This window comes from Caretta caretta, chromosome 6 (genome assembly GCF_965140235.1).
Source record: "Caretta caretta isolate rCarCar2 chromosome 6, rCarCar1.hap1, whole genome shotgun sequence".
NCBI classification, from domain to species: domain Eukaryota; kingdom Metazoa; phylum Chordata; order Testudines; family Cheloniidae; genus Caretta; species Caretta caretta.
In genome coordinates this window covers 123,162,746-123,187,386 of record NC_134211.1, presented here as the reverse complement: position 1 = coordinate 123,187,386, position 24,641 = coordinate 123,162,746, and the positions used below count along the sequence as shown (strand labels likewise).

Sequence of the window (24,641 nt, the reverse complement as noted above, 5' to 3'; positions counted from 1 at the left end):
ACCCAAAAGAATGCACAAGATATGGCCACACGCTACAGCTGCACTGGGCATGGGTGGAAACACCAGCCGTATTGATTTGAAACTAATGTAATTTCAGAATGCTTCTAAAACCCTAAATTGCTATTGGAAAGCAAAAAATAAATCCAAGGTTGAAATCTTCATTCTATCCAGGTATTAGTGTTAGGAAATGATTGCAGTTAAGGAAAATATTATTGATGGGCAAGGCATGAAAATTATGGTGGCCTTTAATATAAAAAAGAGAAAGATACACCGTGTCAGAATTCTGATATATTTTTTACTGAATCAGAGTGAACAGTAATAATTCTCAGCCATATACGGAGAGTTTATTGTGTCGTGGCATTTTACTGGCTTAAGTTTTCAGAAGGAAGGGATTCTGGAGGATGCAGAGTTTCAAGAAACCTTTAATAAAGAAAGAGGCTCCAAATTAAAGGAAGCATGGGCTGAAAACACTGCTGCTTAAATAGACAACAGAACTAAAAAGGAAGCAATACAAGGATTAAATAGGCATCAAATCCACGTAGTTCCCCTCACATATATTCCTGCCGAGTTGAAACTAAAGGAAGAAATCTTACCTACAGGTTCTTATAAAAGTTTGTCTGTCATCTCCATCTCTCATAAGGACTAGAATTGTGTGCTCAACCCCAGATGGAATTAATTGTTTCAGAAACAAAGGCTAACCCCTCAGTTAGCAAAAGCAAAGCTTGAAGAATAATTTGATATATTAAAAAGGCAAAAAAAGAGAAGAGAAAAGTCAAAATCAGTTAAATAACATTACTGCGTGTCATTGGAACAGATTCATTTGGTTTCCTATCAATGTATTCTGCATACACCATGAGATTGGAGTCTATTCATATGAAAGATCACAGTTATTACAGATTCTCAGATGTAACTAAGATTTCAAAATTCTTAAATTGGTTTTTTACTGATACATTTATTAATATGAGGGAAAGCAGGATTATGTAGAGCCTCATTAAAATGTATCAAGATTTCAATAAAGGTTTTCATAACGTTACCATAATATCATGGGAACCATTAAACAGCGAACTAGAGATGGAAGGTAGAGAAGTTTGAAACAATGGACTAGAAAGGCAGCATAAGAGCAAACAAGTCTTTAATAAGGAGGATCCTCAAACAGATAAAGAGGTTAAAAAAATTAAGTTAATATCTAAAACCCAAAGAAGTTTTGCCAAACAAGTGTAATTTGAGGGCATTAATAGTGAGAAAAAAGTGGTTAAAAAGCCTGGAGACTTAGTGCAATAGTCCAGGGGGGAGGAAAGTTGATCCTATTATGTAACCATGCTCAACAAAGAAAGCGTCCCAGCAAGAAAAGTTAATTGATATTACTGGCTTTCATAACAAACCACATGCACCGCTGGAAATTTACTGTTCTTGAAAACAACAGTGTAGGTCTGTGTAAAAACCAGCCTTTGAAAAGTTGTGTTATTTGATCCATCTAGCCAGTACATTACAAATGATGTTTAATTCTGAACAGATTGTTTGTGGACTAAGATCTAGCGATACACCTTTTGTCTCCAATAACAGAAACAGAATGGAGTAACCGACCATCTTTTAGAAAAGGGTGGTTTGGCTGATCAAACAGTCTGTTTGTTTAAGCTTCAGATTCTCTATTTTTACATTGTGATGTTTAGCAAGGACACTCCTCAGCAAACCAACTGAGCTTCAGGAACTTATGAATTTATCCCCACCACTGTCACCAGTTAAAATACCAAATCCACAGACAAAAGATAAGGAAAATAGCAGTAAGGTGGTATTTATTCAGTACTCTCCATCCGAAAGCCCAAGAAATCCAAGCCGTACACAATTTGACAGAAGTTAGTCTATTGGTACTGGGCATAATGTCAGAGGTTATTGGTTTTGCCTTAAAATGAGAGATCTATAGTACAGGGTCACTGAGTAATTAGGGTTAAATGAAAACAAAAGTCACAGGTGTAACAATCTGAACAAAAACAAACGTCGAGGAAAGTAGGGCTACTGAACAATTGCATCTAAAAATATGTGCAACTGTACCTCATGAGGTTGTTTTTTTAAAATTCAAATAAAGATTCTTCAATTAATACCTTTGAGGCAGCACAGAGTAAGTTAACACATTGTCTTTAGCAGAAAGACAAACTGAATGCACCACCATATTTTAGAGCTGTTCTGTTCAACAAAAGGTGTGCAAGGCTTTTGCTGTGCGTGACTAGCACCATTTTACAGTAGTTGCAGCCCTTAATGAACATGTTGTTTTATTTAAAGTGCTTCAGTATTCAAATGTAAACAAGTTATTTTCCTTCTGCAAATGCCTGGTATTTATTCATGCCAATGCTTGGTTTTTGCTGTGGGATTGCTGGGCAAGAACCAACTAGTTACACCTCATCTTTTTAAATCAGCTTTGTTGAAGTTCACCATTTCAGAATACTCATCCTTCCGTTTAAATTAGAAAAAGTTATTTCAGCAAATCTGAAGACTTAGAATTCTAGTTAGAATTTAATGTTAGCTTGCCACAGGATATTTCCAATTATTCTTGTTCATTTATTGTGTGCTTTTTCTTAAGTTTGCACTGTTATATACTTGTTAATGTTTGATAGTTTAACAGCCTTACAGACATCAGCCTCCTAGAAAGTTTAAGTAATAAAAGGAGTCCCCCTTTTCTCCCACAACACAAAAGGGAACTTTTGACAGCTAGTCTGAAGCAGATCTACAAACACTGAATTAAAGACAACCAGCTACTGACAGACTACCCACCTTTACTTTTATTTATGGAAAATCTAATTAAATGTACAATTTTCTAGATTAAGTTTACTCCAAGAACCATTTAGTAGACAAACAGACCCTCCCTCTGATTAGGTCTTGTGAGAAATGTTATTTAATGAATTAAATTTAAGACAGGATTTTAAAAATCCAGTTTCTATCTGACTTTGACTGCTACAGGAAGTTTAAAAAATGTTTTTCTACAGATGGCCATTTTACTTCAGATCAGAGTGCTGATATTTTTATATTTGCTTTTCATTGATTTCATATCATTGGGAAGAAGTCAGAGATAAGATAGGAGCTCATTTCTATAATTCTAGAACAAGCTAATACAGATCAGCTGTATAGAATCATTTACTCCAAAGCAAGGGCCAATGCATAAACTAGAATCAATATTAGATGCTTGTTATAATTGTTCTTCTTGTTGTGCTAACTAAAGTACAATAATATATAACTGCAGAACATCAATACTAAATACAAGCATAAGTGAAGTAGGCCAGGACAAACCACTGGAGTCATTACCACCAAAGTAGCCATGGAAGCATACAGTGGTAGTCTCAAAGGTAACCTATAACGAGGCAAACAAGTTGACCTCTACCCTATTTTTCTCTTTTACGATTTACAGAGGCTTGTATTTGGCAAACTGTGTTTACACACTTTTTTCTCCTCCCTACATTGTCACAAATCCATGTCTTGTCTCCCCAGCACAGGCAGACTATGAAAAAAATAGTTAGGTTTAACGTATCACTGATATCAAGGAAGTGAAACTTGGTTACTTGAGGGGAGGTAATTGTGACGCTGACAGACCAGGGGCCAGCTCTTGCCAAGGCTGTCGGCATCAGCCAAAACCAGACCAGCTCACCTGTATGGTAGCATTGTCCACAGTAGGTATTAGAGTTATAAGAACGTGTTTAGCGTTTAGACTGCATGGAATGCTTGTAAAATTGTTACATGCATAAACGTTACTTGTAATGTCTGTATCCCAGCTATAAGGTGACATGGAAGCTTGATAACTGTAAAAATGCTTGCTCTGCATCTGTGAACGTAGGGCAGGTCTGCACTTAAAATGCTGCACCGATGCAGCTGCGTCGCTGTAGCGCTTTTGAGAAGATGCTCCTATGCCAACAGGAGAGCGTCTCTCGTCAGCGTGGTTAATCCACCTCCCCGAGAGGCAGTGGCTATGTTGACAGGAGAAGTTCTCCCATTGACAAAGCTCTGTCTACGCAGCGGGTTAGGTTGGTATAACTATGTCACTCAGGGATGTGGATTTTTCACCCCCGCCCCCCAGTAACGTAGTTATACCGATATAAGTCTGTAGCGTAGACCTGGCCCCACTCAGGAGGAATGGTCCACCACCCATTGAGGGCTATCAAAACTAAATGGGCCATTGTGGAACATCACAGTACAAAGGCTCGGTTAATGGCCCTCTGACATCCATGAAGGTGGTACCTGCAAGAAACCCCGTCCTGTTGGCTTGAATGCTGGAAGAAGGGGATAACACAAGGACACAGGAAAATTTTCTCTGTCTTTGCTATTTGAAATCTCATAGGGCTGGAGCTAGGAAACAGCAGCAGAGATCCCCAGGCTCAGCCTGGGTTAGCCCTAAAAGACATTTCGTGCGGACAGGTTACTACAGCTCTGTCACTTTTTAAAACCATAGACAGTAACTCATTTGTGGATATATGCTTACCTGCTTTAACCTGTCAATAACTCATTTCTTTTTCCTAGTTAATAAATCTTCAGTCAGTTTACTATAGGATTGGATACAAGCTTCGTCTTTGGTGTGAGGTATGAGGTACAAATTGAACTGGAGTATGTGACTGTTCTCTTGGGACTGGAAGCACCCTGAATCTTTTGCGATCTTTGGTGTATGACAGGGTAGTCAATAGGCAGACTGCAGGCCAAATCAGGACCACCAGATGCTTTTGAATGGACCATGAAATCTTTTTATTTACTTATTATCATCATTGTTATTATTTTTGTATTATTTTCTCTGGAGTCTGGACTTGACCAAGAAATTTGGACCTTGACAAAAAAAGGAATTGATTACCATTGGTGTATGGCAACCAACTATCACTAAGTCCAGCTTGCCTTGTTGGCAAGATAGACTGGAGTGCCCAAAGGGACTGTCTGTGACTCCACGGTGAGACTGACAGGAGTTCACATTTGTTACTGGGTCGGTGAAATCTAATTCTAGAACACACAGTAAGTTTGGGGTCTCTGCCCTGCGTCTTGACAGTTTGCCCTGAGGTTTACACTCAAGGTCATGAACCACTCCAGACAGCATGACAGTTTTATCCAGGTGGTTCCAAATTTTTTTTTTTTTAATTATTTTTAATAGTTGCTAAAACCAAAAAAATTGAAAGAAAGCTCTTTGCTAAAAAAAGCTTTTCAGTTAAGGTTAAAAATCTCCCAATCGAGTCTTGAATCACAAAAGTCTGACAACAAAGACAAGAAGATTAAATGTTTCTGCTCTTTCAAGAAGGTGAATAAGTTTCCAGGCAGAAAAATACTTAAAGCCTTTCAGGTCTTTCTTACACACCCTAAAGAAACAGAATAGGGCAAAACCACAGTACTTTTTTCTTCTTTGTGGGCCAATCTTTGAAAATACTAATGGTAGATGACACTGTACAATCCAAATACATTAAAACATGAGCTTTGGAAAACGCCAGTCATACACAAAGTCGTATGACCTTGCATTCACAGCTCTCCTGCTTTCTCCTTTCTGATTTCACCAGGCGAGATGGAGGTGGCTGCAGGGTAGGTAAGGAGATTCAGAGGTATAGCCAATAGCTAGCCAGAAAACTCTGGATTTTGCCCACCTCTTTCAGCCAATTCAGAATTCAAGATTAATATATAGCATTCAGAATCAAAGAGACAAAACAACATGACGCCCCATTTTCATTTCTAGACAGAGTTAAGCTGAACATTTTATACATTGGCACATGTTTTATACTACGTACGTCTCCTGACCTTACAGTCTCTATATGGTCTTCACTAAGTTTGATATCTGAGTTTATTGAACATCAGAATTTTCTCTGGGATCTTTACAGCAAACTAAAGACTAATTTCTTTAGAAATAAGCTATCACACATCCCATTGTATAACTAGAAATACAGATACTCAGATCTAGGATTTTAAAACCCTGTTGTCATATTGCATACACTTGGACTATTTGTAGCTATTTGAATTCCTTCCTCGGATTTGGCTCTCTGCAGCCACAGAAGTGTGACAAGATGGTATCCGCACTCTGTGTCTTACAGCTGGGACTAGATGCCCCAACAAGATCAAAGCTCCATTGTGCTAGGAGCTGTACAAAAATAGTAAGAAACAGTCCCTGCCCTGAAGTGTTTAGATATAAATAGTTTTGTGTTTTTTTTTAAATATAGCACCTGTCTTCTTATAACTGCATTTAAGGATTTACATTATGGAGGTTAAAGCAGCGTCAGCTCCTAAGTCTAGTCTTCTCAGCACCTGCACATTTTGCCAGGTAACCACAGGTTTCACCCCCCAGCCACAACAGTTTCCTCTCCAACCTAGCCAATGGGGGGCAGGGGGAGAGAAGGACTGTCTGCTTTCAACTGGAGAATGAGAGGGGTTGTTCTTTGGGGGGGAGAGGATGGGGGAGGGGAAGAGGAGTGGAGCGACTGGAAAATGATGATGCTTCCGCTTATGATGGGGGGAGGGGGAAAATGAGCACCATATTCGCACTGCAGCCTCATTTCGCCTTTGAAAAATAGTCCAAAAATAAAGCCACATCACTAAGTCTGGTTATTGTGCAGAAGCTTCTGCAAGATATTTTGACCTAGTTCTGCCCTCCTGTCCATGAACACATCTTCAGAGCATGGAGGACACTCCTTATGTGAGAGGCTGCCAGAAAATTGTCCCAACTGGGTCTTCCATGAAGTTTTTTTTTTCCTGCCATCCTCCAAAGCTCTGTGCCACCCGCTCTATGACTGATCTCCAAAGGGAGATGGTTGGGTCACACATGAGAAAGTTTCCACATCAGAATAAGTCGTATTTTGGTTTTTTAAAAATTGTCAGTGGCAAGCAACTAAATAGTTGACATGCCTTGCTGCAACGCAGCTTCCCCCGGTCCCTCTCTGACACCACACTGGGGAGAGGAGTGTTGTGACCTAACTGCCTAATGCGGTGCTCCCTAGTGAGATGGGGGCTGGGGACAGCCCATTCAGAATCCACCAGGGAGCAGATGGCATAGCAGGGATGAAGTGCTACTGAATGAGCTAGAAATTAGGTCAGTTCCCAGGGATGTTGCCCAAGGAGTGGGGTTTAGACACTGGCACAGAGAAGAGACAGCTGGCTATCATGGGACATCTCAGTTGACTTTACATGGTGGTCCCAGGCTGATGCCCTGTAGTCAGACAAATGAGAACCATCTACCAGGCAGCAAGCAGGGTGATAAGAGGAAAATTAGGAGTTGACTGGGAGCTCTGAAGTGGACTGCAGACACCTCCAGGTTTATCTTTCCACACCTTGCTGCTTGTAATAAACTAGCTCTTTTTGAGCTGCCTTTGAGTTACAGCCAGGTGAGTACCCACATCTATACACCTCTCTCGGGGACCCAGCATTCAGCACCAGCATGCAGATAAGTTTTCATTTGCAACAGAGTTATACTCTTTTTTTTCCCCCTCCTTTTTTAATTATTGATGTGGGACTTTCACACTTTCCATTTATAAAATCTCAAGATTTTCTGCCTAAGCAGTGTTCTTACAGAATAAGAAATAAACCAAGACTGCCAGGAAAGTTACACACATATAGTTACAATCTATATATTTGCTCAGCTAACTCTTTGACCTCCTCATCAAGGAGGAGTGGGGGAACAATGTGCAAGTCTGTGTGTGTAAAGCCAGGTTTGAAAAGTGTAGCAGATACCTACAAGCAGAAGGACTAAATGCACTAGTGAAAGGCAAGGGTGAAATGTTCTACTAGTGAAGTCCAACGGCAATAGCCTAATGAGATGTGCAGTCCCATATGCCACACATGGCTGTCGGCAAGGGGAGGGTGCTGTTACTGAACCTTTGGGGTGCCTCCATTTTCACATAATTATCTGGGTGCAATTACTGTAAGATTCATGTGCCTCTAGCTACAGGAAGGGAGGAGATGGCTTTTGTCCCTTCTCCCCATCAAAGCAGCAATGGAGTTGGTACCAGAGAAGAACATTGGCGCAAACCTTCCTCTTTCTCCTCCAGTCTCTTTTTTTGGTTTCTCCTCCCTTGCGAAGAATACCAGTGCCTGCTGCCTCTGCTGTGGCTCAGCTTTTCCATTCAGCAACAGCATGCCATTGGCACAGCTCCTGACTGTGTCACTGACACCATAAGGGTTTGGATAGCAGCCATGAAACTGACCATGATCTTGTTAGTTTCACAATACTGCTGCTTGACAATGCTATGAACAAAAGTAGACAGTGGAGCTGTAGATCATAGAAGACAACTGCATTGGCTTATATTTGGTCTTTTGCAATCACAAGGCTTTTTAAAAAGTTGATGCTTGAATCCTATAGAAATTGCTAATCTACCATGTACTCACTTGAGACTGGTGAGCAGCAGTGAGATTTTCAAACCCTGGTACTATGATTTGTGTTAAAGTAGCATTTAGAGTCCCCATTCAGGTTAAGACCCTATTGTGCTAGACCAGTGGTCCCCAACCTTTCTGTGGGGAAGCGTCACCACCGAAATGCCGCCAAAAAACAGCAAAGCTTCTTGGTGGCATTTTGGCGGGCGGTTCTCCAGTGGCCGTGCTCCGCGGTGGCATTTCGGCAGGCGGTGTCCTGCGGGCGCATACAACTGCCCCGGCAAGCATCATTGTGCCCGCAGGCACCGCGTTGGGGACCCCTGTGCTAGACACTGGACAGGCATTGTAAAATTTGTCTCTAACCAGAGAGTTTAGACGGCAGGGCAAGGGCTCAATATCCTTCTTGCTTTGCCCAGTCAGCACTATTCGAGTTTAAAGTTGACACCTGGAAAATTTAGCTGCAAGTAGTTTGCAAGGTTAGGGACTAAGAAAAGGAGAAACATTGAGAAAGCAGGTTTCAGAGTCGCAGCCTTGTTAGTCTGTATCTGCAAAAAGAACAGGAGTACTTGTGGCACCTTAGAGACTAACAAATTTATTAGAGCATAAGCTTTCGTGGGCTACACTGTTTCTCACCTACACCCTGGATAAGTCAATATAAAGTAGCACTAAACTGACAATATTATAGTGGAGCAGTCATGAGACAACAGTTAAATTACATCAGAGATTTCAGTTTATAAACTGTTTAAGGAAAACAAGATCATGGAGGCTTATATTAAATTTGCTTACTCTGGCTTGCTTATCACCTCAAATCTGATGAGCAAGCCTCAAAATCTACACAAGTCTCAGACAACTAGGCCAACGGGGTTAAAAAAGTGCACAAGCTTTCAAAAAGAAAAAACCCCACACTGCATGATGCAGTGGAAACTGGCAATATCTGGGAGTAAGTAGACAACACTGTCACATGTGTTCAGTGCATGCTTGCAACTCTGGTCAATATACTCCAGTCAAATCAGGGTAGGCACTGCCTTCTCTACCTACCCTGAAGTCTCCTGGCATCAGGAGATCCTTATGACATTTCCCCCCCCCCCCCTCCAATTGAGGCACACCTGATAAGAGGAAGTAGACATTTTTAAAAGCATTTTAAAAGCAGGAACATGCAGGAAATCAGAGGATCAATGACACACTTTTTTCCCCTAGGAGTTTCCCCACTCTGTCTAGTTAAGCTGGCAGCTGTTTGAGTCAGCAGGAAGTAGAGTTTTTGTTTGAAGGCTACTGCAGTGATGTGTTTCAAGAATTTTCCCTCAGTGATTTATTGAGCACAGGTCTGCTCCACTACTGCAAGGAGCTGATATTTCACCCAACTTTAATCAAAAGTAAACCTTGGAGTTGGGTGGCGGGGAGGAGGCGGAACCATCCTATTTGATTCCATCATGGATGACACACTGAGGGCAACTTTCCTGTATTTCCTCATCTCTACACAGGGTCAGGAGTCCTGAATGCGTTACTCTGGTAGCTGGATTGCTTTAGGCGGTGTGTAATGTTTACAATAAGGAAAGTTTTCTGGATTTAACACAGAAGTTTTACTCTTTCTGCTTTTTTCAGGGGCACTATTTTGCCCTAGCCTCTAGGAATAGCCCTGTATCATCCACTTCATCTCTAGCCCTCCTGCTGCTCTCCTGTTGCTGGAGTAGAGCCCTGCACCCTCAAACTTCAATATCTCAGCAGGCCTCCTGATAGTGGAGACATCTTACACCCATAGGGTCCTCACAAATGACAGATGTCCTGGTTTGGGGGCTACCTGTGCCCTTCTCCCACAGTGATGACAGGGGCACCCCTGCACCGTACACGCCTCCTATTCCTGAGATGGGATGGGGGGTCCCCTATGCACCCCATACCTGAGATGGTCTCCTGGTAGCCCTTGGTGAAGAACTGCATGGCAGTGGCTGCCCTCCAAGGGGTCCTGAGCAGCCCCTGCCGCTCGGGGTCCTCGCCCAGCGAGCGCAGGATGGTGGTGTAGGCGGCGGCCAGATTGGGCAGGTTCATCTCATTGTCCTCCTCGCTGCGGGTCCTCTCCTCCTTCCAGCTGTCCAGGCACTGCGCGCTGGTGCCCTGCGCGTAGCGGGGCTTCTCCGGCGGCGGCTTCTCCTCCGGCAGCGCGTACCCATTGCAGCTCACCGTCCGCGGCGGCTGCTCCAGCAGCGCCCCCAGCTTCCCCTTCTCCATCGGCCCAAGGACTCGGTCCGTGCGCCCGGGACTTGGGGGGCGGGTCGGGCTGGGAAGGAGAGAATCACGCTACCCTCGGGGGAGGGGGCCCAGGCAGTGCCCGGCGCTGGGGGAGTCCGTGCGCCCCGGCGGGGAAGGGGTGCCCCGGGACAGGGGAGCGTCTGCGCCCAGGAGTGCCGGATCTCCGTGCGCCCGGCCCGGGGAGAGGGGCCCGTGCGCTCCGCGCGGGGCCGGGACGACCTGCGAGCTCCGCGTCCAGGGCTCTCGGCTCGCACTTCCCGGCGCTGTCCCCCTCTTTATAGCGCGTCGGGCTCCCGTCGCGGGGCCCGCGCCGCTCCCATTGGGCGCCCGGGGCCGTGCGTCACGCAGCCCGGCCGCCTATAAGAGGATCACGGCCCGCGGGGTAAAGGAGACGGAAGCAGCGGCTGCCCAACAGGTTCCCTGCCCCGCCCCAGGCGCTGGGGGAAGGGAGTGGCCGGGTCGGGTCCCGCTGTCACCGGGCTCCCCGCCCGTGGGGGGGGTGTAGCTCTGCGGGGGGCGCCTCATGCCTCAGAAGCCGAAGCCCTAGTGCGCCCCAAGCCAGGGGCCTTGTCCGTCCAGGCTGGCTCTGGATCCTGCTGCTCATTTCAGCTGCAGGGGCTGGGCCCTTGGCAATCGATTCGGGGAAACTGCTGAAGCCCATGGTCAGCAGCGTGCGACGAAGGCCAGGGTTCAGTTAATGGAAGGAGGAGTACCTGTGCCCAAATAAATGTGTTAGTCTCTAAGGTGCCACAAGGACGACTCTTCTTTTTTGCTGATACAGACTAACACAGGTACCGCTCTGAAACCTGTACCGTTAATGCTGAGCTCCAGGAACGATCTCACCCTTCCCTGCAAATTGCTCAGAATACTATGCAAATATACAATAAAGCATTTCCGTTTGTTGCACCATCCCTGGTAAGAACAAACATATGCACACTATGAGGACTTGGCTTTATATTAGAGTTGCTTCCTTGACTACAGAGCCCACCCCCACAGACACTAAAGAGCAAAGATCTAGGCAGCAAACCATTCAACATCCCTAGGGACGCTCCACTCATCAATTCTCCTACCTAGCTCCCTTCAGCCTTAACTGATCCAGTGTGTGCACTTACTGTACTAGGGAGCTGGCATGGCTTTCATGAGTTACATTGGACATAGCTCTGAGGGTGGTTTGGTATTGTGTGTGTAACCCTTCTGCCCATCAGAGTTGACAGCAACAAGGGCCAGGTTCAGTATCAAGGGGTTCCATTCCAACACCACAATGCAAAACCGGCTCAAGCCCCCACCCAGTGACCTGGGACAAATATATACCACCCCCGCTGGGTGCCTCTAAGAGGCAATACTTCCCCTCTTGCAAGCACAGAGGCGGAGTGTAGCAAAAGCCTTTTAATAACAGAGAGAAACAACGTGGCTTTATGTTGCAGAAATACTACCAACAGGATTCATAACACAACCCATGAGCAAAAATCCATCCCAAGCAAATTGGGCCATGTCCTTTCCCTTTGGTTCTTGAGTCCAGCAACCCAAAAGTCACCCAAAGTCCCAAAAGTATCTGTCCCTGGTCAGTGCAGCCCCAAAGTTTGAAAGTTTATCTGCAGAGTTTTATCTCCCAGCCTCTGTGGAAATCGGGGGGGGGGGAGTTAAGGGGCACCTTACATTGTCCAAAGCCAACTGCCCCACCCCTCCATGGGGCTCCGCTCTGCTCCACCAGCTGTCCCCACGAATTGCTCCGCTCCACCAGCTATCCGTGAACTGCTGCAGCCGTCCTGCAAACTACTCTGCCAGCTGCTCTGCTCTGCTCTACCAGCTGTTCCGCGAACTGCTCTGTTCCGCCAGCCATCCCACAAACTGGTCCACCAGCCATCCCATGAGCCTCTCTGCAATATATCTTCAGCCCCCCGCCCCTTTAACACAGCACTCAGTGATTTTAGCTCTTTAGTGATTTCAGCTTGTAGTAGGGAAGCCTCAGTGCTGGTGCACCATTGACCCAAAGTGAATTCAGCTCAGCAGCCTGTAACTAGACTCCTAATGGAATCAAAACTAGCTCTGATATTCCACAGTGGAGGGAGGAGAAGGTGCAATTGGCATTTAGGGCCCTCACCAGGGGCCCACACCATCAAGTGTAAGTTGGCCTATCAAGGGCTGTGATCAAGTGTCTTCATGTTTTTGGTCTTTTAGCCTCGAGATGAAAACCTTGTCTGTGTCTCTTAGACCTTGAAATGAAAAAATTATCTAAATTATACCTGTCCCCAACCTCTCTCAATTCACTGGGTTTTGGAACCCATGACCCTGGCCTAGCGAGTGCTTCTTAGTTGATGGCGAGTCCCTCCATCATAACAAAATGCCAAGTACAGTTCCACTGTCCTTGATTCACATAATCAGGATAACAGTTTATTCTTCCTGCTCCAATAACAGAGAAACTGGGGCTCCTACAGCAGCCAAAGTGACCATCTAGGTGGGGTGGGTGTGCCTATGCAAATGAGATCAGCCCCTAAAGTTCATTTCCAAAACCCGCCACAACTTGCCACCAGATGTCAGGGTAGAGCTCATCCTGACTCTGCTTACACATGTAAGTGAAGTTGGGGGAGATCAGATTGCAAGTAGTCGACAATAGGTTTCTCTGCCATGTTGAAGGAGAGTTGTGTGAATGGATGCTCTGTAGTAGTGATTGTTCACATTTGGCGGTTTTAGGAAGACGTTTGTACTGAAGTCTGCATGTGTGGGCAAGGTCATATTTAGGGGCAGGATTAAGGCTGTGGGTTGGTTGTTCAAAGTGAAAATGTGGGCTGAATGACTAGTTCAGTGGTTTTCAACCTTTTTTCAGTTGCCCACCCCTAAAAAATTTCAAATGGAGGTGCGGACCCCTTTGGAAATTGGAGACATAGTTTGCGGACCCCCACTCCCCGAGATCCATGGACCACAGGCTGAAAAGAGAAGGTTACTTACCTGTAACTGGAGGTTCTTTAAGATCTGTGGTCCCTATTTAGATTCCAAACTTGGGCATGCATGCCATGCGCCGGAATGATTCATAGCAGTGTCCATTGACATGCATGTGTGTTCTCCTCGTGTCTCCAGGCGAGGCTATAAGAGGCCATGCAGGGTGACACCGCTCCAGTATCCCTCTTTACCGCTAAGCAGTGTAGTCTATAGCAAAGGGGATGGAGGGAGGTATTGGAATCCAAATAGGGAATCACACATCTCAAAGAACTCCAGTTACAGGTAAGTAACCTCCTTCTCTTCTTCAAGTGATGGTCCCTATATGCATTCAAAATGTGGGTGAGTAGGAAGCAGTGATCAGTGTGGAGTGCAAAGACTTGCAAGAAGTCAGTCTGTAGTACGGCACTGCCTATGGCTGCATCTGCAGCTGCTGCTGGGGCAATGGTGTACTGAGAAGGGAAAGATTGGACAGAGCTCCGCATGGCTGCCCGGCAAATGTCCTCCATCTGCACCCGCGTGGAGTTAGCAGTGACTCTAGGAGGTGGAATGACATTAGAGAGAGTGTAGCATTTGTGAATGAAATGGGATATCCATTTGGAGATGTGCTGCGAGGAAAGGGCTTGTCCCTTGCAACATTAGGCAATGGCAATGAAGAGTTTGGGCGAAACCCAGAAGGCATGGGTGCGTTGGAGGTAGAAAGCCAGTGCATGTTAGATGTGGAGAGAGTGCAGTGTTCTGTCCCTGTGGGAGGTCTGGGGTTTGGGATAGAAGACTGGGAGGCGGATGCACTGGATGAGGTGGAATGCAGACACCACCTTAGGAATGAATTTGGGGTGCAGGTGTAAGGAGACCTTGTCCTTGTGGAAGATGGAGTGGAGGGGTCAGCCATCATGGCCACCAGTTTGCTAATTCATCATGCCGATGTGATGGCCACCAAGAAGATCGTGTTCACTGAAAAATGGGAGAGAGCACGCATGGCGAGGGGTTCAAAGAATGGTCTGGTGGGGGCAGAGAGAGCAATATAAAGGTCCCAAGAAGGGGTAGGTATGAGCACTAAAGGAAAGGTGTTGAGCAGAACTTTGAGGAAGCAAATGGTAGTCAGGAGTGTGACAACAGAGATACTGTCCATCAGGGGAGGAATGCATGAGCACCGTCAGGTGGACCCAGATGGAGTTGTGGGCAAGGCCCGACATTCTGAGTTGCAGAAGGTAGTCTAGTAGGATAGGAATGGATATGGAGTCCAGTGAGTAATGGTGGCAGTGAGGCCAGGCAGTGAATTGTTTCCATTTCGCCTGACAGCAAGCCCTGGCGAATGACCTCCTGCTGTGCGTGAGGACATTGCATGTTGGGGTGGAACACACCCTGTCTACATGGAAGCTCCATCCAAACACCAAGCCGTGAGGTGGAGCAGGCTGAAAGGCGCCTTCGCGCTCCAGGGTCCAAACCACATGCTGGGGGCTGTCTTTGGTCAAAAGTCCAGTCAAGGGGGCTGCGATCAACGTGAATCAGGGAATAATGTGCCAATAGTAGCCAACGAGTCCCAGGAACTGGTGCACTTGATGCTTCGTGATGGGTAGTGGGCAGGCTGCCAGGGCCTGAACCTTTCCCACAAGGGGCTTCACTTGTCCTCTCCCTTTGGTGTACCCGAGATATGTGGTCTCTTGCCATCCAATGCAGCATTTTTTGGATTGGCCATCAACCCGGCTACCCGCTCTAGGTGGTCTTCCCAATGGCAGCTATAGACAACCACATCATCCAGGTATGCAGCAGTGTAATCTTGGTGGGGTTGGAGGATGCAGTCCATCAGCCGTTGAAACGTTGCTGGTGTCCCATGGAGGCTGAAGGGCATCTGAGTAAATTGATACAGACCCTTTGGGGTGGCAAATGCGGTCTTTTCCCTGGAGGCAGGGTCGAGGGGGATCCCTTTGCTCAGACTGAGTGTGGTGAGGAAGTAGGCCTCCCCTAAACAGCCCAGTAGTTCATCTACACGGGGCATCGGATATGCAGCGAATTTTGAAATGGTATTGATGTATCAGAAGTCAATACAAAAGTGCCGTGTTCCATCAGGTTTGGGTACCAGCACTAGCGGGCTGCGCCATTCGCTCTGCGATGGTTCAATGACTCCCAGGTCGAGCATAGCCTGTACTTCCTCCTCAACGACTTGCTGCATGAGGTGCGGCAAGGGCCTGGTCAGCTTCCGGATCACCGCTCCGGGCTCCGTCTGAATGGTATGATGAACTAGGGTCATGTTGTCCGGTTGGACTGTGAAGGTTCGCAGGAACACCTGCAGGAGGCACTGGGTCTGCTTACACTGCAGCTGGGAGGTGAAGTTGCAGCTTACACTGCAGCTGGGAGGTTGCAGCTTACACTGCAGCTGGGAGGTGAAGTTGGTGCCTTGGTCAGTAAGGATTTCCTGGGGCAGGCCCACGCGGGTGAAGAGCTTAATGAGTTCATCAGCGATGGTTCGGGCGGTGAGGCTCTGTAGCGGTACTGCTTTGGGGAAATGGGTGGCATAGTCAATGACCAGCACATACTGAAATCCAGCAATGCTTTTTGGAAGGGGGCCCACCAAGTCCATGGCCGCTCACTCGAACGGCGTTTCTACAACAGGCATGAAAATCAGTGGGGCCTTGGGCATCCATGGGGGAGCAGCTAGCTGACATTCTGGACAGGAACTACAATAGTTCTTCACCTCCTGGTGCACACTGGCCCAGAAGAACTGTGTCAGAATTCGGGTGAGGGTCTTTTCATGGCCCAAGTGCCCTGCAGCCAGGATGTCGTGGGCAAGTTTCATTACAGCTCACTGGTGACATCGAGGCACGAGCAGTTGGGTCCGGAGCTGTCCGGTGTGGGGGTCTTGTTCCACCCGAAAGAGATGGTCATGGCGCAACTCAAAATGGGGCCATAGCTTTGCCTGGCACGGATAGATCAGGGTCCCATCAACGGCTGCTAGCTGCTCATACGCTCGACTGAGGGTGGGGTCCTCCCTTTGGTCCTGGCAAAAGTGGGTGCTAAGCATGGATTCAACGGCAGGCCCCAGCGGGGGGTCCTCAGGCTCTCCTCCCTGTCCGTTGGAGTCTGGTTCCTCCCCTCCTCTGAGCGGATCTTGGGGCAGTCCCCTTCCAGCGCTAGGGTGACCTCAGGGCCTTCCTCAGCATTCGAACGAAGGACCCCTGGGAAGTCTGTCCAATCATGTCCCAGGATCACTGGGTAGGCTAGTCGAGGAGCCAGGCCAACCACCATCAGCCACATGACCCCATCCATGGTTAGCTGGACTCGGGCACTGGGGTAGGGCTGTACTGCAGCCGGATCGTCCCCAGGTGCGGATCAGCTGGGAGGCCTAAGTTTTAGCAGATTGATTGAGGCTGTGGCCAGATGCTAATCAGGGCCAGGGTCGGGCAATCCCTGACAACTACTGGCACCATAATCTTGGTGGCCTGCAGCCATGGGGCACAGGTTTCTCCCACGCAAACGTGACTGAAGCTGCAGTCCATTTCGGTGCAGTCACGTTGCAGGTGTCCATATTTCCCATAGGAGAAACAGGTCTGAGCTCTGGGTGCCCAGGCCAGGCGGACACTCCCACTGGGCCCCTTGCGGGGCTTCAATTGGTCCCCCTGACCTCTGGTTCAGGGGCGCTGGGGCTTGTCGAACCGGCACCTCAGGACATCTACACCGGGGCTCCTGGCTCCGCGAAGAGTTTCGCAGTTCGGTCTGGGCTCTCCCCTTCTTCTCTAGGTTAGGGCGTTTGGGCCCTGGTGGGTGAGCTCGAATAGCCAGTCCCACCGGGGTCTCAGCCGCAAGGAAATCCTCCATCAGAGTGACGGCGGTGGCTAGAGTTGCAGACCGATGGCAGAGGACCCAGGCCCTTCCTTGCGGCAGGAGGATGTGGACAAATTGTTCCAGGATAACTTGCTCAATGAGCTCATCTGGGGGAACTCTCAGGCTGTAGCCACCGCTTGCATGCCTCCCTCAGCTCCTGGGCCACCAACTGGGGTGCTCGTGGGATAGGTCAGGTGCCCATAGGATAGGTCAGACTCCAGAACTGCTGCTGGAAGGTTTCCGGGCTATCATCCAAGGCATCTAGGATTGCTGCCTTTACCCGGGTGTAGTCCCGTGCTTCCTCTGTAGATAGCCCTCAGTACACGGTTTGGGCAGTCCCAATCAGAAACGGGGCCAGGAGGGTGGCCCATTGGTTTCAGACCCACCCTGCAACTAATGACACCCTTTCAAAGGTCACGAGGAAGGCCTCGGGGTCATTGTTGGGGCCCATCTTGGTCAACTGGATTGGTGGGGCTACGCTGGATGGCCCAGCAGTGTCTCCCAGCTGGTGTTCCGCAGGACGGGGTAGCAGAGTCGCCAACTGCTGCAGACATTGTTGCTAGTGGTCCGGTTCTGGCATCCCAGCTCCAAAATCAGCTGTTGCTGCTGTGCCCCTAACTGCTGGACTAGCTGCTGCTGCTGTTGGAGCGGGGCTGCCTGCTGCTTGCTCTGGGCCAAGAACTTAATAAAGCTTGTCCATGGTCATCCTGGGCATGTTCCTCCTCAGACCCCTTCTCACAGGGATCGGGGGACTGCTGCCCATGTTCTCCGTCATGTGTAGAGAGGTTTGGCCGGGGCTCATCCTTCTCCAGGACAGTGGGGAACCACACCACCTCGCTACTTCCTTCCAGTCGCTGACGGGGAATTAGCCTGTCTGCAGGAGTCTCTCGCAGCGGGAGCAATAGAGGCAAACACAGACAGTCATTTGTGCCCGGCCCATGGCTGACAGGCAATAGTGAGGCAAGGGCTCAGGTCCTCAGGCGGGAGCTGAGCAGCAGTTCATGCCATTAGCAGGCCCAGGCCCTGGGTCACGGCAGGACAGCAGAGAGTCAATGGCTCAGGCCCTTAGGTGGCTGAGCAAGGCAGGTAAACAACAAACCCAGGCTCTTGGCTCCGAAGGGCCTGGGCGATGGGGAGACTGTCAACCACAAGCTGGGGTGGCAGGAGGGATGCAGGCCCGCCCACTCCACTGCGTCCCAGCCCGGGGCCCTAGCAGCAGCAGAAGGCCTGCTGCCGAGTCAGTGGGGATCCTGGCTGCAATACACTGACATAGGCTCTGGCAGTGCTGCAGCCAGACTCAGGTCGGCTGCCCCCGGTCTACTTCTGAACTCCCCCTCGGGAGGTACCTGGGTCTGGATGGTGTCCTCCGGGGGATCCAGCACTATGGGGTTCTCTGGGTAACTGGTGAGGGGCAAGCCAGGCAGCTCCTCTGGGGGGTCAAGCACCATGAGGTCCTCTGAGTAACTGGCGAGGGGCAGGCTGGGCAGCTCCTCTGCGCTCTGGTCGGCATCAGACGTTGGCAGGTCAGGCCAGTCCTCGGGTCTGCCGTATATCGCCAGGGTCTCCCAACCGGGAGCTAGGCCAGAGGCATCTGGCCTTTCTGGCGGCTGCCCTCAAGTAAGCTCTGGGGTTGGGCTTTTATACTTCCTAAGTCCTGTGCCTTCACCTCTGGGGGGCGGGCGCAGGACTTGCTGGCTCCGCCCATTTTGGTGTCAGGAGGGGCTCATCCCTCTCTGGGGCAGCGGGGAACCAGACCGCCTCGCTACAGTGGGGCTTGTTGCACCTTGGCGGTACCGACAGACCCAGTGCCCGGGAGGTAGATGGAGGGCTGCTCCACTCCTCTCTGGTAGTTACGCCAGTTATGGATCCAATTGCGCAAGTGGGCGCATAGCCTCTTCCATGAGGAACTTGCGGAGATGAAGTTCCCCAGCTTCCCATACCTGGGACAGGAACGAATGGCAGATGGTGCAGCTAGTGACCACGTGAGCTTCGCTAAGGCTGTACAGAAACCACTGGTGCTCACCACTCACTGAGAAGAAGTGCGGGCACAATGCACAGTTTTTGAAGCCAACTTGATGGGGCATAATCCCTGGGATGGGAGACCTCTCCAACAGGAGATGAACTCTGGTAGAGAGCGAACCCAACTAACTACACTACAAAAAACAAGAAAAGCACTATTGAGAACGATTTACAAGGAAGAAGAATGGACAAAGCACTCTCTTAGCTAGGCTAAGAGTGTGGGGGAACAGGGGTTCTGACTCAGGCCATGTGACAGTAAGAGGGAACTGGAGCAACGTTATCCTGCATGGCCTCTTATAGCCTCAGCTGCAGACATGAGGATGATGAACGACACTCATGCACATCAACCGACCCTGCTACGAATCGCTCTGACTCCAGAGCATGGCACACATGTGTAGCCATGTTTGGAATCCATCACTTGAAGAAGAATCACTGTTCTATGGTAATGACAACCTGTCGCAGACCCCTTAGACATAGTCTGAGGACCCCTCAGACCACAGGTTGAAAACCACTGATCTACTTCATCAGACCAGGGGCCCGAAACTGATGTACAATATCCCGTAGAAGAATGTTACACTTTAACTCCAGAAACTTGACAAAGCCAGAAAATGTAATGTTAAGGTAACATCTCCACTACTTCCGGACAACCATAACTCTGTCCTCTTTGGGATGCCATGAGAAACTTGAGTATCAATACTTTATGCTTCCATAATAGACACTACCATTATATCAGTGTCCAGCACAAACAGACAGGACTCTGATTTCACATAATCCAAAAAGTCCCTCCATAAGGCCCACTAGATACTTATTACTGTTCCCGTAGAGACCTAAATGGATGCACTGAGCTGACTTTATTACTTGTGTTCTGTACAATGAAAGACTAACAGAGCTTGGGAGTTCATGGGCTTGGTATACACACAAGTTTTGTACCAGTATAACTATGCCAGTAGTGTGATATTTTTAAAAAACCACGAACAGTTAAACCAAAAGAAGCATTCTTATATTGGATATCAATCTCCTTCCTGTATGGGAATAAGCTATACCTGTATAAGCACACACATACTAGATGAACTGTTCACATTAAGCAGTATAGCTTCTATGTTTAAACAAGGCACTAAAGTTGCCTTTCCTGGAGCTTCCATAAGGAAATTATCCAATTAAGAACAGGAGGGGGATTGTAAGAAGCTGGGAATGAGTCCTATGGCTGTCTAATACTAAATGAGAAATGGGACAGTGCTTTCAATCCTTAGTCACCATTTCTATATAATTAGCTACGTCACACTGAAGAAAAATATCACACAAAGTATAACTGCCAGGTGGCGGAAACAGTCACTTACTGCTGCGGCTCAACATACTGGAGGAACAAACCCACTGATACACTTCAGCAGGCAATTTTCCATGTATTATTAGATACAGACTTACCAAGTCTGTTACTGTCATCCCTAAAAGGGCAGAGTTAAGGTTATCCAAATATATTGTGTGGAAAGTATCACCTTCACTCTGCATGTCCTGGTTCTCAGGTTCAGGACAAGGGGGATATTTGTTAAATTAACTTTCTTTTAAGGGAAGCACGTGTGTAAGCTAAGTTGGCACTTCCTGGTTTACATGTAAATTTGGAGATTTAAAAAGGTTAATATTCAAGAGGTACAGGGAAGAGATGATGCTGTTGTGCAACTGCAAACTTAACAAAACTATGTGGAAATTTAACCCTAACTTAGTTTCGGAGTTTGGGGGTGTGTATGAGTGAGTGATTGGGAGGGAACTGGCAGGAGAGGAGGAGGAGAATATTTAAAGTTCTCCTTATTCGTATATGCAATACTAGATTCTATTTACAATGTTACTGCAACTGCATAATTATAGTTTTGAATCGCACCAAGGCAGTGATAGTGTGATATATAACATTCACCAGAAAGGTCCTGGACACAGATTTTCCTCCTCTATAATCATGGCTAGTTTTTATGCACTTCAGCATGAAGAACTAACAGTGCCAGCTGCTGTGTAAATTTGCTCACACTGCTCAGCCAGTAAAGTCAATCCTTTGTAATTCCACTGCTGCAGCTCAGAGTTTACTGGGGGGCCTGCCCGTTGTGCAGATTTCCACCAAACCTCCCTTAGGGCTAAGAGGGATCTCCAAGAGTATAATGTGGGGTTTTTTTTAATCTAAACCAGCAGTTCTCAAACTGTGGGTTGGGACCCCAAAGTTGGTCATGACCCCATTTTAATGGGGTCGCCAGGGCTAGCTTAGACTTGCTGATGCCTGAGGCCAAAGCCTGAGGGCTTCATCCCTGGGCATAGGGACTCAGGTTACAGGCCCCCTGCCTGGGGCTGAAGCCTTTGAACTTCGGCTTTGCGTCTCCCCCATGCTCCCACCGGGGGCTCAGGCTGGCTCAGACTTCAGTCCCCCCTCCTGGGGTCACATAATAATTTTTGGTTTCAGAGTAGCAGCCGTGTTAGTCTGTATTCGCAAAAAGAAAAGGAGTACTTGTGGCACCTTAGAGACTAACAAATTTATTTGAGCATGCATCCGATGAAGTGAGCTGTAGCTCATGAAAGCTTACGCTCAAATAAATTTGTTAGTCTCTAAGGTGCCACAAGTACTCCTTTTCTTTTTATAGTAATTTTTATTATCCAAAAGGGGTCACGGTGCAATGACGTTTGAGACCCCTGATCTAAACTATGATTTAAGCTGGTCTCTGGGAAGGGAAGCTCTGCTAGTTAATCTCACCACAGTGCACTGATTTAATCTTCCATTTCTCATGGATGTACAGTTACCATGTTAAAACATCATTTGGCCACATCAGAGGTATCAAGGGGGATACAGCTGGGTGGTGCTGGAAAAACAACTCCCTTCTTACTTAAGAGGTAAACAAGACAGTCAGCAGGATACCATTGCTCAAATTGGGTACAGGATAGAATTAGGTCTGGGGAGGGGAGATGGCGGCAAACTCACTTAATCTCTAGAGCCTCACTTTCCCCAGGGAGACCAGGACAACCCCCCTACTCCCAGCATGGTCATTAAGTCTGTAGGTTTCAGAGTAACAGCCGTGTTAGTCTGTATTTGCAAAAAGAAAAGGAGTACTTGTGGCACCTTAGAGACTAACCAATTTATTTGAGCATGAGCTTTCGTGAGCTACAGCTCACTTCATCGGATGCGTACCGTGGAAACTGCAGCAGACTTTATATACACACAGAGAATATGAAACAATACCTCCTCCCACCCCACTGTCCTGCTGGTAATAGCTTATCTAAAGTGATCATCAGGTTGGGCCATTTCCAGCACAAATCCAGGTTTTCTCACCCTCCACCCCACCACACAAATTCACTCTCCTGCTGGTGATAGCCCATCCAAAGTGACAACTCTTTACACAATGTGCATGATAATCAAGTTGGGCCATTTTCTGCACAAATCCAGGTTCTCTCACCCCCTCACCCCCCTCCCAAAAACCACACACACAAACTCACTATCCTGCTGGTAATAGCTCATCCAAAGTGACCACTCTCCCTACAATGTGCATGATAATCAAGGTGGGCCATTTCCAGCACAAATCCAGGTTTTCTCACACACACCCCCCACCCCCATACACACACAAACTCACTCTCCTGCTGGTAATAGCTCATCCAAACTGACCACTCTCCAAGTTTAAATCCAAGTTAAACCAGAACATCGGGGGGGGGGGGGTAGGAAAAAACAAGGGGAAATAGGTTACCTTGCATAATGACTTAGCCACTCCCAGTCTCTATTTAAGCCTAAATTAATAGTATCCAATTTGCAAATGAATTCCAATTCAGCAGTTTCTCGCTGGAGTCTGGATTTGAAGTTTTTTTGTTTTAAGATAGCGACCTTCATGTCTGTGATTGCGTGACCAGAGAGATTGAAGTGTTCTCCGACTGGTTTATGAATGTTATAATTCTTGACATCTGATTTGTGTCCATTTATTCTTTTACGTAGAGACTGTCCAGTTTGACCAATGTACATGGCAGAGGGGCATTGCTGGCACATGATGGCATATATCACATTGGTGGATGTGCAGGTGAACGAGCCTCTGATAGTGTGGCTGATGTTATTAGGCCCTGTGATGGTGTCCCCTGAATAGATATGTGGGCACAATTGGCAACGGGCTTTGTTGCAAGGATAAGTTCCTGGGTTAGTGGTTCTGTTGTGTGGTATGTGATTGTTGGTGAGTATTTGCTTCAGGTTGCGGGGCTGTCTGTAGGCAAGGACTGGCCTGTCTCCCAAGACTTGTGAGAGTGTTGGGTCATCCTTCAGGATAGGTTGTAGATTCTTAATAATGCGTTGGAGGGGTTTTAGTTGGGGGCTGAAGGTGACCGCTAGTGGCGTTCTGTTATTTTCTTTGTTAGGCCTGTCCTGTAGTAGGTAACTTCTGGGAACTCTTCTGGCTCTATCAATCTGTTTCTTTACTTCTGCAGGTGGGTATTGTAGTTGTAAGAAAGCTTGACAGAGATCTTGTAGGTGTTTGTCTCTGTCTGAGGGGTTGGAGCAAATGCGGTTGTATCGCAGAGCTTGGCTGTAGACGATGGATCGTGTGGTGTGGTCAGGGTGAAAGCTGGAGGCATGCAGGTAGGAATAGCGGTCAGTAGGTTTCCGGTATAGGGTGGTATTTATGTGACCATTGTTTATTAGCACTGTAGTGTCCAGGAAGTGGATCTCTTGTGTGGACTGGACCAGGCTGAGGTTGGTGGTGGGATGGAAATTGTTGAAATCATGGTGGAATTCCTCAAGGGCTTCTTTTCTATGGGTCCAGATGATGAAGATGTCATCAATATAGCGCAAGTAGAGTAGGGGCTTTAGGGGACGAGAGCTGAGGAAGCGTTGTTCTAAATCAGCCATAAAAATGTTGGCATACTGTGGGGCCCTGCGGGTTCCCATAGCAGTGCCGCTGATCTGAAGGTATACATTGTCCCCAAATGTGAAATAGTTATGGGTAAGGACAAAGTCACAAAGTTCAGCCACCAGGTTAGCTGTGACATTATCGGGGATAGTGTTCCTGACGGCTTGTAGTCCATCTTTGTGTGGAATGTTGGTGTAGAGTCTGTAGTTGAAGACTCTAGTCTGTAGTTGAAGAAAAGTCTGTAAGTCTAAGTCTGTAGTTGAAGAAAAAGCCCATATGTAGCTTGTGCCCAGACTGCCTCACTGAGGCAGACTTCAGAGTAGCAGCTGTGTTAGTCTGTATTCGCAAAAAGAAAAGGAGGACTTGTGGCACCTTAGAGACTAACAAATTTATTTGAGCATAAGCTTTCTTGAGCTACAGCTCACTTCATCGGACTGTGGCTCTCTGGTCTGTCTGAGCATGGAAGAC

The 24,641-nt window shown here is 47.5% G+C and overlaps 1 protein-coding gene across 1 annotated transcript in view; it reads right to left on the bottom strand.

Annotated features, from left to right (window-relative positions):
• GCH1 (GTP cyclohydrolase 1) overlaps positions 1 to 10,824 on the bottom strand; it is a 31,254-nt gene extending 20,430 nt beyond the window's left edge. The window contains exon 1 of the mRNA XM_048854216.2: positions 10,200 to 10,824. Coding sequence (XP_048710173.1) covers positions 10,200 to 10,527 — 328 coding nt within the window. The 5' untranslated portion in view covers positions 10,528 to 10,824. The remainder of the gene's footprint in view (positions 1 to 10,199) is intronic.
• Between the last annotated feature and the right edge of the window lie 13,817 nt (positions 10,825 to 24,641).